We start from the raw sequence: 13,835 nt of genomic DNA on the forward strand, positions 1-13,835 counted from the left end.
ATTGAAGGAAATAATATACATGGCCATACATTTTACCTAAGTGTGGAAATATATTGCTTCCCTCATTTTGTTTCAATGTGATATAAAATAGTGAAAATCATGCTGATAATTTCCAAAATCAAGTCTTTTTCTCTTGGCTGTAAAATATAGGGCGGGTTTTGGCCCTCTCAACAATTTTTTCCACTGTGACCACTCTCCGGCTAAATGTCTCTATCCCATCACCTCCATTGCCCTTAGGTCATCCTCTGCGTCGTACTCCCATTTCTGTCTTGGTTTTGGTCTCAAACTTCGCAAAGCACGTTTCCAATCAAATGCCCATGCGCAAGATATGAACATGACCCATCCAGGGCAGTTTCATGAGGTCAGCTCGGTTTCTTTCGTTGATACATTCGTAACAATCCCTAACCTGGTGGATCAGGTTATTTGAAGTCGAAGTTCTCTTGCCCTAGTCTTCGGAGATTCGAAATCTAGTATAACTTAAAGGACATATCAACTTTATAAATATACTTTTAGGTAGAAATGATTCTAACAGAGTAGATGTAGAGATAAGTTTCTGTAAAAACCCCAGTGTTGTACGATTAATGCAACGGCGACAATCCATAGTTAAAAATTCCGGGACTTGCAGAAGTGACGTCACATTCCACTGTGGCGAGCAGAAAGTGGGCTTTGCGGTAATTGTAAGCTTCTTCCCGCGTCAGTCTCTTCCTATCATTAGTGTAAGTTTCTGGTGTCCGGTGTCGTGTCTTATATGAAATAGTTATTGCCATGAATCATTGCTGGAATCAGCCATATCAATTTGAGACCAGGAAAGGTGAAATTGTAAGAAGACGGGAAGAAAGCAGTGAGAATACAGACCGGCTAGGAACCACGGACTGGTGTTTCTGTGGTGAATGTTTCTTCAGCAACTCATCAAGAGTGTTTCTATTGCTGTGAAAATATAATGATAAGAGACGTAAGGAGAAGTACTGAGTGTATTACATTTCACATTGCATTTCACGGTGTTGTACTAAACAGAAACACGTTGAATACTGCTAGGCATGTTATGATTGTGAGGGCGGAGTCTAATTTTGAAAGGGAAGAGTTACGGAACATACGCTATGTAGCTTACAAACAGTTTGTTTAATGGATTAATTCTTGGAAATCCCTCGGAAGAGGAAACAGAAAAGTCATACCTTCATGTGTAATAAAAGAAATTCGTTGGGAATACCCCGACCCTGCCAATGAGTATTACAGAAACTTTCAAAGTGCTGACAGAATTGAAATTTTGTATTTTGATTAATCAGAAATTGTTTTTAATTTTTAAAATTCACCACAATTTATTATATTTTGCAACCAACACTCAGATCATCAGAAAGAAATCTTAATTTTTACATTTTTTCATGATCTATCAATTTTTTTCTTCCTTTTATAAAGTTTTAATAACTTTATTTCCAATAAACATATTGTGGCCATTTATGATTGTTTCAATGTTTGTGATAACTCGATAAAAAAAAAAAAAATCAATTTCAAAATCCTATTATAACCTGCATTGTTTAAAAACAAATTCAAAGTTTTAACTGATAAATTTCTATCAATATACACATCGAAATTTTTATTGGATATTGGACAAAAGGTGACCAGAGTAGTAAACATTCGCACACAATAAAAAAATATAACACTCTTGTTCAATTTTAAATTGTTATATTTCGGTAAAACCTTTTCTCCTAGAGTCAGTGCACTCGTCACTACTGCTACAAGTCGTTTCACAGAAAGACAGCTCCACATCATTTACCTAGTCACTTTCAGACGCTTCACAGTTTGAAATACCCCTGAACATTTCACTCCTCAGCTCACATTGCAAAACTACTTCATCCGCAATTTGTATGTGTTTAAATTGGCATCATCACTGGTTTGTTCTTGGATTTCACTGGTTTCTGCTTCCTCTTACACTGCCTCACAAAGTTCGCTGTATGAACTTGTAAATGACTCATCTATTGCTTGTTTTATCATCTTCTTCCATACATATGCACCAGTCTTTCACTGACTTTGATGACGTTCGTTAATTTCACCCGGTTTCAATTTTAAGGAAGGGATTGCACTTTTTTAAACCGGTCTACTTGTTTTGATACGCAGAAGTTAATTTCTAAGCCGGGATGTAATTTCAAAATATTCTGCAGTGAACTGTTCAGAACAAACGACGGAATTCCGAGTGGATTCGAAATTACGCCGATTTATTCAGTTCTCCCTCGCTTTGATTCTGATCGGTGACCTTTGGCGATTAGGAAATAATATTACTTATTCCAAGATCTATGTTTGTAGTACTTGAACACAAAAAACACAACAATGGCGCATTTCCGATACAATAGCACAGAAACTTATATATAAAATAATAAGACACTAGTTGTTTCACCGTAGGAAACACTGAGAGAAGCTCTAAGGAAAAATCGCAGTGAACTACTCGTCCTTGGAGATGTGACGTCACGACTACAGCTGGTGTAACACTAATTCATTATACATGCAGTTTCGAGAGAACGGGTGTCGTAGAAACTTGCGGTTTTCACTGTTATATTTCTCTTAACAAAACTTTTGAGTACCACATTTTTTTTTTAAGTTGACAGGGTCTTTAATAATGAAAGTGGTCAATGACAAAACGTTTTAGATTAATGAATTTCATAATGAAATTTGCATTTCATAGCGTATTATTCACTGTATAATATGGAAGATGAGCTCTTGAAAGCGAAACAATCTTTAGAGACCTTATTAAGGGGAGGAAGTAAATCTGTGAACACATAGTCATAGAGTAAAAAAATCCTGTCCCTAATAGAATGCCCTATTAGAAACGTGTCTATTATTTCTCCCTCATGTTGAATTTAGATACTAAATAACCTCTGAAATTGAAAGTATAGTTAGATAATACTGTTTTACCATCGCTTCTATTAATCATGGATATAACTTACACTGAACGTAAAGGTACATTAACAGTTTACACCGAACAAAATGGATTAATTTAATTTCATGTTTGCAACAGCAAATGCTGGATAACTTTCGCACCTGACCCTGGAGTCATTTCGCAGATATTATCACCTTCATTTCACTCAGACGCTAGGTAACAATCGGAATTCATAAAACAAATCAATTAAAGAACAACAGCTTATAATCGGCCTCGCTGGGATATGTCTGATGCATGTGATACCAATTCCAGCAACAATCAGTAAAGTATCTTGCGTGATTTTTGTGTAAAAAGAATTAACGTTATGGTGCCTTTAAGCAGTCTTCAACGTCTTCTCAAACTTATGCCTTCTTTCGATGTTTATCTCAAAAGAGTGTTATGTAATAATGTTCTACACTTATTATTCATTGTTATAAGAGAAAATAAATCGATTAATATCGGTCTTCCACGTTCCCAAATACCATGGGCATTACCGCCATTACCTTTTTATAAGAAATTTTTTTAATGGTGACGAATCTAATATTTCTATTGCTTTCAAGCAATCTTTGTATCAGGAATTTACTGGCATGCCAGAATCTCATTGTTTCTCCCAATGTCTCCCAAGAACTCGCCACCCTCTTGGTTGTAGCACTGGAGATGTTGGGAACAAAGTTATAGACTCGTCTTATGATCCCTTCAGTCACATTCATCTTGCACCTGATTAAAAAAACTTCAGGGGTTGCTAAATGATTTTCCCGGTACTATTTCCTATTTATTTTGCCAATTCACAGATAATTCATAAGTTTTCTACTGCTAGTTGCTAACAGAACTAAAAGACGGTAATGAAAGAATTAAAGTTTTTATAATAGACTGATTCCGACTGAAGTTATGACGAGGAGAAAATTTTGCTTTAACCCAAGGAAGAAATAAATTCAGAATAAAGTATGAACGACACATGTGATAGAATAGTTCCTGAACTAATGTGAACACTATTGTAATTTTATGTGAAAAAGTCTTACTTTTGTAGTCATGTATAGCGGATGTCACAAATCTCCGGTCTCATAGATGGAACATAGTTATTATAGTGTAAATTTCCGTTCCATTGCAAAAGGAAAGTATTGCAGCAACAGACATTCAGATTGATGCCCCTCATGAGCCTTGCCGAAATAGATACGAGCATGAAAACTTTTTTGCATATTGCACATTTCTGGTGTGATAGGACGGTCTGCAGCGCGAATGTTTGTAAGAGATCCGCAATTGAACATGGGCTTGTAACCTTTGAAGGACTATGGGAGCCATTCAATTTCGTTTTGTCTGAATGACGATGGTGAAATTCATCACATGTTTTACGCTGGGAGAGTCCTCAGATAAAAAACCATCAGTTCAAACTTATCCAGCACAGTAAACGTTACATCTTTCTCATCAACAGCACACTCCATTTTCGTTTACCTGGAACAATGACGGTAATTATCACATATGAGGGCGGATATTCTGTGTAATATATATATATATATATATGGTAAGGTTGCCATCAATGGAACACCTAACGATTTCTTATTATATCTGACAAAATCAATGCTTTAAAAAATTCAGTTTTTAAGCTTGAACAATTACTTTACTAATAAGGAGTGATAAAATAAAATTTAGGGCTACATCTTATTTTATCTGTTTAAAAAATAGCTCATTAAAAATTCGGCTATTGGTCCATTGAAGACGACAAGTCTCTATGAATGGACCACCAAGTTCCCAAGAATGGACCAAAAGAAAAAAAAAATTAAAAATATCTCAAAATAATGTCTACAAATGACAAATCATACCAATGAAAAAACATACATTCGATTAATTGATTTTGAACTTACTTTTAAACCAATTGTAATCGTAGTTTGAAACTGAAACCATGAAAAATACAGTCCTTGTCATTTTACTATTTTGAAGTTCTAAGCTGCTTCAAATGAGTTGATTTGTACCTAAAAATTTTAGCAAACATCTTTAAATTACGGGACAGCAACGTAATGATGCATATAAAATTATTTTCTCGAGTTCGAGATTATTCTTATAGTGTAGATCAAACAGTACATCCTTTTCAAGACACACATGGCATGCAAAGCATTTCTTTTGACTCCGTCTAACATTTGCACAAGTTTCATTAACCGTACTCATTTCCTGCAAGACATACACTGAATCATATATTTCTCGATGGTTTCTTCACACATTAAACAAAACCAGGAGTTGATTTTGATTGCGTTCTGACGGTTTCTTCATTGTCTTCTTTTTGGGCTTGCTTATTTAATTTTCTTCTCCAGTGGTGGATAACATCCCTTTTTGAGGTTGACCCTATCTTAGTCTTAGACCCAAGTTCAGCTTCTTCAAGAGCTCTCTCGTAAGATGAGGCCGTTAATTTAATAGCTCTCTGCTGTGGTCTCTGGCTTCTCAACACATGGGCTGCAGCCTGGTATCAAGGAGAGAGCGAGATTAGAATCTGTGTTATCTCAGCTAGATGTGGCATCATGACAATTCACGTAAATAATGATGAATGTATTAAGTCTGTAACTGAGATAAGAAACGGCGTCGACTTCAATTGTGAAATCCAGTGAAGGAGCAAAGTGATGATCTTGAAAAATGTCTCTATTCACAGGGCAAACTCTTGCTGTACGAAGGTACGAAATGAACTCATAGCTGTGAATAATTACCCTGCTTTAGCATATCCCTTGCCTAAAACCATGCTGATTTTTATAGTTTACTTTCAGTCCCATGTCCATAGGATACTCTTCTAAGCATTTCTTGGTTTTTTCAATCACCTTGCTAGGAGAGGTTGGACGAAAGCGGAATCGAAAGGGTGAGATGGGATGAAACTGTCAAGTTCATTTCTACTGGAATTGATTTCCACGAATGATCCATTTTAAAATGTAGTCCATTCATGGGAATTCCAGCTGGTCCATCCATAGCGACTTCGCCATTTTCTAATCACATTTCAAAAGCGCTGAAGATGTTATACAAAATTTATGAATAGACAACTAAAAAAGAAGCAGACAGAATACTGCTTCCAGCTATATATGTCATTTCATAATTTAATGACATTTAGTCAATGTACTCTGTGCTTAAATTTACTTTAAAATTACAGTAAAAATAAGAAATAACATTTCTGAGTTTCTTGTTCAGTCTATGTGTTTGCTCCCGCCACCAAAGACAACTAAGCAGTGACATATGCGAGGAGGAAGCCTTGAGGTGACGTTTCACGCACATACAGTCAATATGACCAAGAATATGACAACGGTCCATCGATGGCTACTCTCCCCTATTAGGGTGCCCCTTATTCTATCAAAAAAAGAATAACGTCGAAGATTTTTGCGCCCATCTCGTAAATATTTTACATTTGGTCAGATTTACTCAAAAAAAAATTTCACCTCAATAGAACAACATTAAGCCATGCCGACTCGAACGCCAGATTTGAATGTTAGGAATTCAAGGTCTTGTATTTTGAAGTCAGAGTAAAGGCTATTGATGAATGTATAATATATATTTTTTTAATAAAATTGAACACATTTTTGCTCTTTAGAGTGCATTATGATTTTTAGGATTCTTGTCTATACTTCCTTTCCAATGTTTTTTCTTGATATCATGTTACAGTATACGATGTTCTTGAACATAACGCAACACAAATTGCTTTTGCTCTTCATCTACAGGCAATAGTCCATGAAAATCGTGCATTAATTTAACATCCCTCTCAGGAGAGACATTCCACAGCTTTTAACACATTAACTATCCTTTCAGCTTCTAAATATTAAGTGTTGCTCGTCCATGTCGAAGGACTTTCTTGAATAAAATTAGTGTCCATCTTCAGGCAAAAGTACAGAAAAGTCTGTTCTTGGTTGACACAAAGTCGGCTATTGTTTTCTCTGAAATGTAGATAAGATTGAATTAGGAGATGTAAATTAACGAATTAAAAGAATAAAGAATTGTAATCAGAATAAAATTAAACTTACAAATATTTGCCCATCCAATTCTCCACAAACAGGAATACATATTTTTTCCATGTGTAGTTCTCTCTATTCAAATTTTGCTACTATTTTGACTTTGAGTAGTACATCTACTTCATCATCAAGGAGCGATAGGACAGACAACTCTTCTGATAAATACCACATATGGTGACTAAATTTCTTTACAGCTGCTTTTGAAGTTGTGAAATTTATTCTTTTATATGATTTTAGAATTTTTAAGAAGCAGAGATCTTGACAAGGAGGTTTTACAGATGCACTACACTGAAACCACGGTTTGACATAAATAGTTACCATGAACTGAGAGGGATCCCTTAAGGTATTTTTATCTTTAATGTATATTTTAAGTTGAGATGTTAACAGAAACATTTTGAAGCAATATATTGCTCTTGCCATCTTGCTTGTTGCATCGCCCCAGGAGGGCATATTTCTAGTTTTTTTTTTTTTTTTTCATGGTCTCTTCCCAATAATATTAAAGAGAGCTCTACGAGTTCCCGGTAATCGCTTCTCAGTGTTGGTTTATCTGATTCACTGTCATAAAAGTCTAAGATCTCCTTAATTTCCGACTCATTGAAAAAACGTCTACATTCTTTCTGCCACTTTTAAAATTATTGGCATTGACACTTTTCCAGCTTTCCCTCAAATGTTTAGTGGTATGTCAGGACTGCTTGTTACATCACTTGCTTTACATGCAAATACACATCGTAAAATAAGGTCATATATGTGATGACGACACGAATACAACTCCCTGTCCAATTTTTGTTCAAGTAAGACACGTGCCCCATTTAAACGGCCAGTGTTTGAGGCAGTTGTGTCGCTGCAGAGACTTTGTATATTGTCTTCAATACTCAGTATGTTAATGCATTCCAAACAGCATTCGCTTGCTCTTTACCAGAACTATTCTGTAATTATGGAACGCCGATGAGCTGCTAACTGTCCCCAAATGAAACAACGATTGGAAGCCTTTCTTCTTTTGAGTCTCTGACATTTAATGCGGGTAACAGTTTACCATCCCAATGAAGAGTAAGAATTGCAGGGCTATCATTCTTTAAAATGGATTTAATTATTTTTCTTCCCATCTTCTGTGTGACTCGATGACTATAAGATTTATTAATAGGGAACTCTTCAGTATTGTTGCCAAGTGCCTCTGCTGTCGCCTGAAGGATGTATACAGAATCTCTTACACTCAGCTGACATCTATCCAAAGCAGCCATTGATTTTGTAGTGATAAAATTTTTGGTACCTCGCCTTGTAGCATTCTGCTTTGATGTACTCTCAGAAATCTCTCCTAAAAACTGACCAACATCGATTTCATCTAAACTTGGAAATGCCTTATCTGAATCTTAAGATGATGAAAAAGGAGGTACAACAGAAGATGTAGAAGTAGATGCTGGACACTGTTGTCTCGTTTGCCTTTTCTCTTCCAATTTTCTTTGCCTCGCACTTTGTTTTTTTATCCGCGAGTTTTCTGTCAACCCCTGCAAGGAAGACTTTACGTCCTGGCTCTCGCTGTTGAAGTAAAAATATCATGTCTTCTTCCAACTTGATTGTTTGCAGAGCATTGGCATGTGCGATATCAAATAGATTGTCCGAATTATTTATAAATTTCTCTTCACGGCACTTAAAAAGTTTGCACACGTTGCGTTTTTTTTTTTTTTTTGCAATTTTCTCCACTCCAAATGCAAATTAATAAGTTTTTGTGAACAATGCTGAATAGCTCTTGTCGGAATTCTTGCTTCCTCCCAAAATATGACGCACTCGAGAACCACAAGATGAGCACTTTCATTAAGAGTTAATTTTACCTCCCGTATGTTATAAAATAAAACTTCCAGCACTTGGCTATTTTATGGTAATTTGTGTCCAGTTATTTGGTGTTTTACATCACCTATTAAAAACACAAGTTTCCTGGCATTGCGTAATTGATGTGACATCATGTTAGAGTAACGACTCGAAAATACGTGCGACACGATCAATAACAGATGATTGTACTGCACGTACTGACAGGCCGAGGCTTGACTCAGCGTGAGAAGTCCAGGCATGTTCTTCATGCGAGTTCGCGCTCCAGTCGGCATTGATTACAAAGCTTCAATCACAACAAAATTTTGTGTAGATATGTTTTAGAGTCATTCGAACAAAATTGGAGGGTGGGCGTTCAAAAATATTGAAGTCGTAAAATAAGGGACACCCTAATATATATATATATATATATATATATATATATATAGTGTGTGTGTGTGTGTGTGTGTGTGTGTGTGTGTGTGTGTGGTACAGTACATCAGTTATTGATAGACTTCAAAAAGGCATATGACTCGGTTAAGAGGGAAGTATTATATGATATTCTTATTGAATTTGGTATTCCCAAGAAACTAGTTCGATTAATTAAAATGTGTCTCAGTGAAACATACAGCACAGTCCGTATGGGTCAGTTTCTATCTGATGCTTTTCCAATTCACTGCGGGCTAAAGCAGAGAGATGCACTATCACCTTTACTTTTTAACTTCGCTTTAGAATATGCCATTAGGAAAGTTCAGGATAACAGGCAGGGTTTGGAATTGAACGGGTTACATCAGCTTCTTGTCTATGCGGATGACGTGAATATGTTAGGAGAAAATACACAAACGATTAGGGAAAACTCGGAAATTTTACTTGAAGCAAGTAAAGCGATAGGTTTGGAAGTAAATCCCGAAAAGACAAAGTATATGATTATGTCTCGTGACCAGAATATTGTACGAAATGGAAATATAAAAATTGGAGATTTATCCTACGAAGAGTTGGAAAAATTAAAATATCTTGGAGCAACAGTAACAAATATAAATGACACTCTGGAGGAAATTAAACGCAGAATAAATATGGGAAATGCGTGTTATTATTCGGTTGAGAAGCTCTTATCATCCAGTCTGCTGTCCAAAAATCTGAAAGTTAGAATTTATAAAACAGTTATATTACCGGTTCTGTATGGTTCTGAAACTTTGACTCTCACTCTGAGAGAGGAACATAGGTTAAGGGTGTTTGAGAATAAGGTGCTTAGGAAAATATTTGGGGCTAAGCGGGATGAAATTACAGGAGAATGGAGAAAGTTACACAACGCAGAATTGCACGCACTGTATTCTTCACCTGACATAATTAGGAACATTAAATCCAGACGTTTGAGATGGGCAGGGCATGTAGCACGTATGGGCGAATCCAGAAATGCACATAGAGTGTTAGTTGGGAGACCGGAGGGAAAAAGACCTATAGGGAGGCCGAGACGTAGATGGGAAGATAATATTAAAATGGATTTGAGGGAGGTGGGATATGATGATAGAGACTGGATTAATCTTGCACAGGATAGGGACCGCTGGCGGGCTTATGTGAGGGCGGCAATGAACCTTCGGGTTCCTTAAAAGCCGTTTGTAAGTGAGTAAGTATAGTGTGTGTGTGTGTGTGTGTGTGTGTGTGTGTGTGTGTGTGTGTGTGTGTGCATCTATGCGGCATAAATGTAAATTGTTTCATTTTACAGGTGGCTGTTCTATATAAAGGAAGAAGATCTTGCACTGGTACGATTCTTACCAGAAAATTTATTTTGACAGCTGGTCACTGTGTTATAAACGTGTGAGTAGTGTAAATCTCTGCTGAAAATTAATGTAATCTAACGTCGACTAAAGTTTTTAAGCACATGATAGAAATGCTCTTTTCTGAATATGATGCTTCAAGTTGTAGCGTAAATTAGGGTCAGTTGGACAGTCGGGCATGTTGGACACTTTGTACTTTAACGTGTTACCTCGCCACCTATGGGCACCACATTCTGCTATAAGTCAATGACGGAAGTAGCCTCACTCGTGGCTACTTCCGTCATTGACTTATAGCAGAATGTGGTGCCCCACAGGTGGCGAGGTAACACATTAAAGTACAAAGTGTCCAACATGCCCGACTGTCCAACTGACCCTAATTTACCCTATGTTATTTTTATGACATTTCTAGGAAATTGACTCGTGTGAAAATGTATAAAACTTATTTCATGGCATTGAGATGATTAGCTATTTTATATCATCATCATTCATTATTATTATTATTATTATTATTATTATTATTATTATTATTATTATTATTATTAAACTTAACCACTGAATAAGCTACAGACTGTGAAACATCTCATTATGCCTTAACTCCCATGTAATAATTAATATTTGAGGAGAAAATTTCGATCCCCGGCGCCGGAGCGAATTTTTCTTCCCAAATATTAATTGTCCATATTACAGATATTATTCTCTAGGACAAATTAATAAAACCTTTAATAGTCTATGTAATAATATTTTGCTTAAAATGGTGCTAGTGTGTACTAATTTAGGTCTACTATGTTGCAAGTGTAATAGCGAAAACATACATCCTTTCGATTCTAAAGTTGGATATTGGAATAGTACTGACCCATGCAAGAATTTTCTTCATGTGCATAACAATTCATTTCTTGAGTTTAATATGAAGTGTTCGGCGCAGCAACCTAATATTTCTGAGCGCCAGAAGTTAATTCAGTATTAAAAGTGGTGGATCAGAAGGTGTATTGCTTTACGTTGAAACCGAATAAAAACAGGCATTTCGAACATTATTATTGAAGTAAAATACATATTATAGAAGTCTGTTTTAATTATCATATGCATATTTTTCAGTAGTTCTATATTTAAAAGTAACAGAAAACAGTAAGACATATAGAAGTTTCCACCGCTGTGAAGTAACGGTTAGCGTGTCTGGCCGTCAAAAGAGCGGGCCCAGGTTCAAATCCTGGTTGGGACAAGTTACTTAGTTGAAGGTTTTCCGGGGTTTTCCCTCAACCAATTGAAGCAGAATTGCTGGGTAACTTTCGGCGTTGGACCTCGGACTCATTTCGCAATCATTAATTCACATATCATCATCATCATCATCATCATCCATACCATATCCAGAGCTCAGTTCACTGTGAGGCGTGCTGTACTTGTACAAGAGCGCGCCCGTTCGGTTACCCAATCATTCACAGAATAGGAGTGGTAAGCACAATAAGTCTCAGACTGCAGTGCAAGCCTTCGGGTCCCTCGTTGGCACAAGATAGAGAGAGAGAAAAAAGAGACAAATAGTAATTTCCATATAAGAGATGCAGCACACGTACGAATCGGAATTTAAATCCCATACAATGTTAAGTTCGTTTCTAAGTGGATCATAAACATAAAATTCATTTTCACATTCTAATGTAGGTAATGCCTTCTGTCAGATATAAGAGTTCAGGAGAGGATCAATGCCTTTATTTTGTTTTTGTCATGCAGATCTTTAATGGTCATTTCCTAAGGTGTATTAAAAATGGTGAACACAGCTGTAGTTACGGTAGCATTGCTTCCTAGGACAGTTCTGTGAGCATAATGGAATATGACATTCTAACGAATAATCTATTTTCTGGTTCTGCTTCCTGAACAAAGTACGTAGATTATTTGTACAATCTGAATTATGCATGCACGAATAAAAGAGAAATAATGCAATTGTAATAAAGGTAAACTACTGACGGAAACACGAATATTTCAAATTATTCGCCATACGTTCTATACATATGTCACTAATACACAGAGTGAGATAAGCCCATTGCATTTCTTACAAACAAAAATAAATGTTTGGCATTTTTCTTTGTAATTATTAAAAAAATATTTCTGAATCAACTTTGATGGTCCGTATAAAGAAAATTTCTTTATGATGCAGTCTGTATGGTATTGTGGAATATTATGATTTCATTGAAATGTTCCTATAATATTTTCTTTATCTAAAATATATAACTTAGGCGTTATTCGCAGTATATTATTTACGAAATTTTTCTAATAAAATTAATTTTAAAACCCGTGAAGAAACTACAAAATATAGTACTGTACACAACCTGTTTGAACAATTAAATTGGAGACGGAAAGTAGACTATATGTGAAGGATTTTATGATTATACAAGGTTAACCGTAAGTAATTTTATTAATTTCAAGAGGTCATTCTTTGAGATATTTCAAACAAAAAGGTTTAATATAATTTTGCTCGTTTTTACTTCCTTTTCAAGAAAAGAAAAATTATATGAAACATTTCATAGCGTATTTTGGGAAAACTATTGAATTATTTCCCGATATGCTCAGTCAATTTAAGAGAGCATTGTATTATGATAACTAGACTTCGTGGAATTGCCACGAGAATCGCAAGGTTTACTACGCACGCGGTATAGACTGTATGAGAAGGGTGCGTGCAAATGATGGAGTATGTCTCTAATGTAAACACTCAGCAGTGTACTGCGGTTGCAAAAAACCTGTATCCTGCATTCAAGAAATATAATGAATGATCATTGAAGCAGGAAATGTCTAAACATGTAAAGATACAATTATTTTATAGTGAGATATATTAACTCTTAAAATTTACCTCTAAGATATTCACATCATCCTTCAATATGTGCATTGCAGTGAAGAGTTACGTACATTTTGAGCGACTGCAAAGTAACCTCCTCCGATGGTCACTTAAACAATTTTTATTTTGGGAAAAAGTACGTTCAACATCACACCATGTAATACGTACATATTTGAAGAACGGAACGTCACTACGTTTTAGTACACCAACTTCAGAGTCTTGTCGTGACCCGACAGTACATCATTTATAATACGAAGTTGTGAATAGGCAGAATTTTTAGCAATAATATTTCTCAACTTACATTTCATTTTTTCTTAAATTAGTGAATTGTTATTTTGGATAACGGTTTGTGATACTTTATCCACTATATTAAGGGCTTCTGGGAGTTGTAGTTTAGACGAATCTAACAGGATGATACTTTGGACACGATTTTAAAATTAGAATCAATGAACATAATATCTTCCAATAGCTGTTTAGAAGGCAATGATTTTACAGCTGCAACAGCGGAACTGTCTGTGCAATCCAATGCATCAATTACCTCCATTATTTTGCCGTAATGTTCT

At 35.8% G+C, this 13,835-nt stretch overlaps 1 protein-coding gene across 1 annotated transcript in view; it reads left to right on the plus strand.

Annotated features, from left to right (window-relative positions):
- Nucleotides 1–13,835, plus strand: part of LOC138713450 (trypsin alpha-like) — a 40,783-nt gene that overhangs the window by 5,081 nt on the left and 21,867 nt on the right. Inside the window, exon 3 of the mRNA XM_069845559.1 lies at nt 10,403–10,494. Within this exon, the coding sequence (XP_069701660.1) occupies nt 10,403–10,494 (92 nt within the window). The remainder of the gene's footprint in view (nt 1–10,402; nt 10,495–13,835) is intronic.

This window comes from Periplaneta americana, chromosome 14, assembly GCF_040183065.1.
Source record: "Periplaneta americana isolate PAMFEO1 chromosome 14, P.americana_PAMFEO1_priV1, whole genome shotgun sequence".
NCBI classification, from domain to species: domain Eukaryota; kingdom Metazoa; phylum Arthropoda; class Insecta; order Blattodea; family Blattidae; genus Periplaneta; species Periplaneta americana.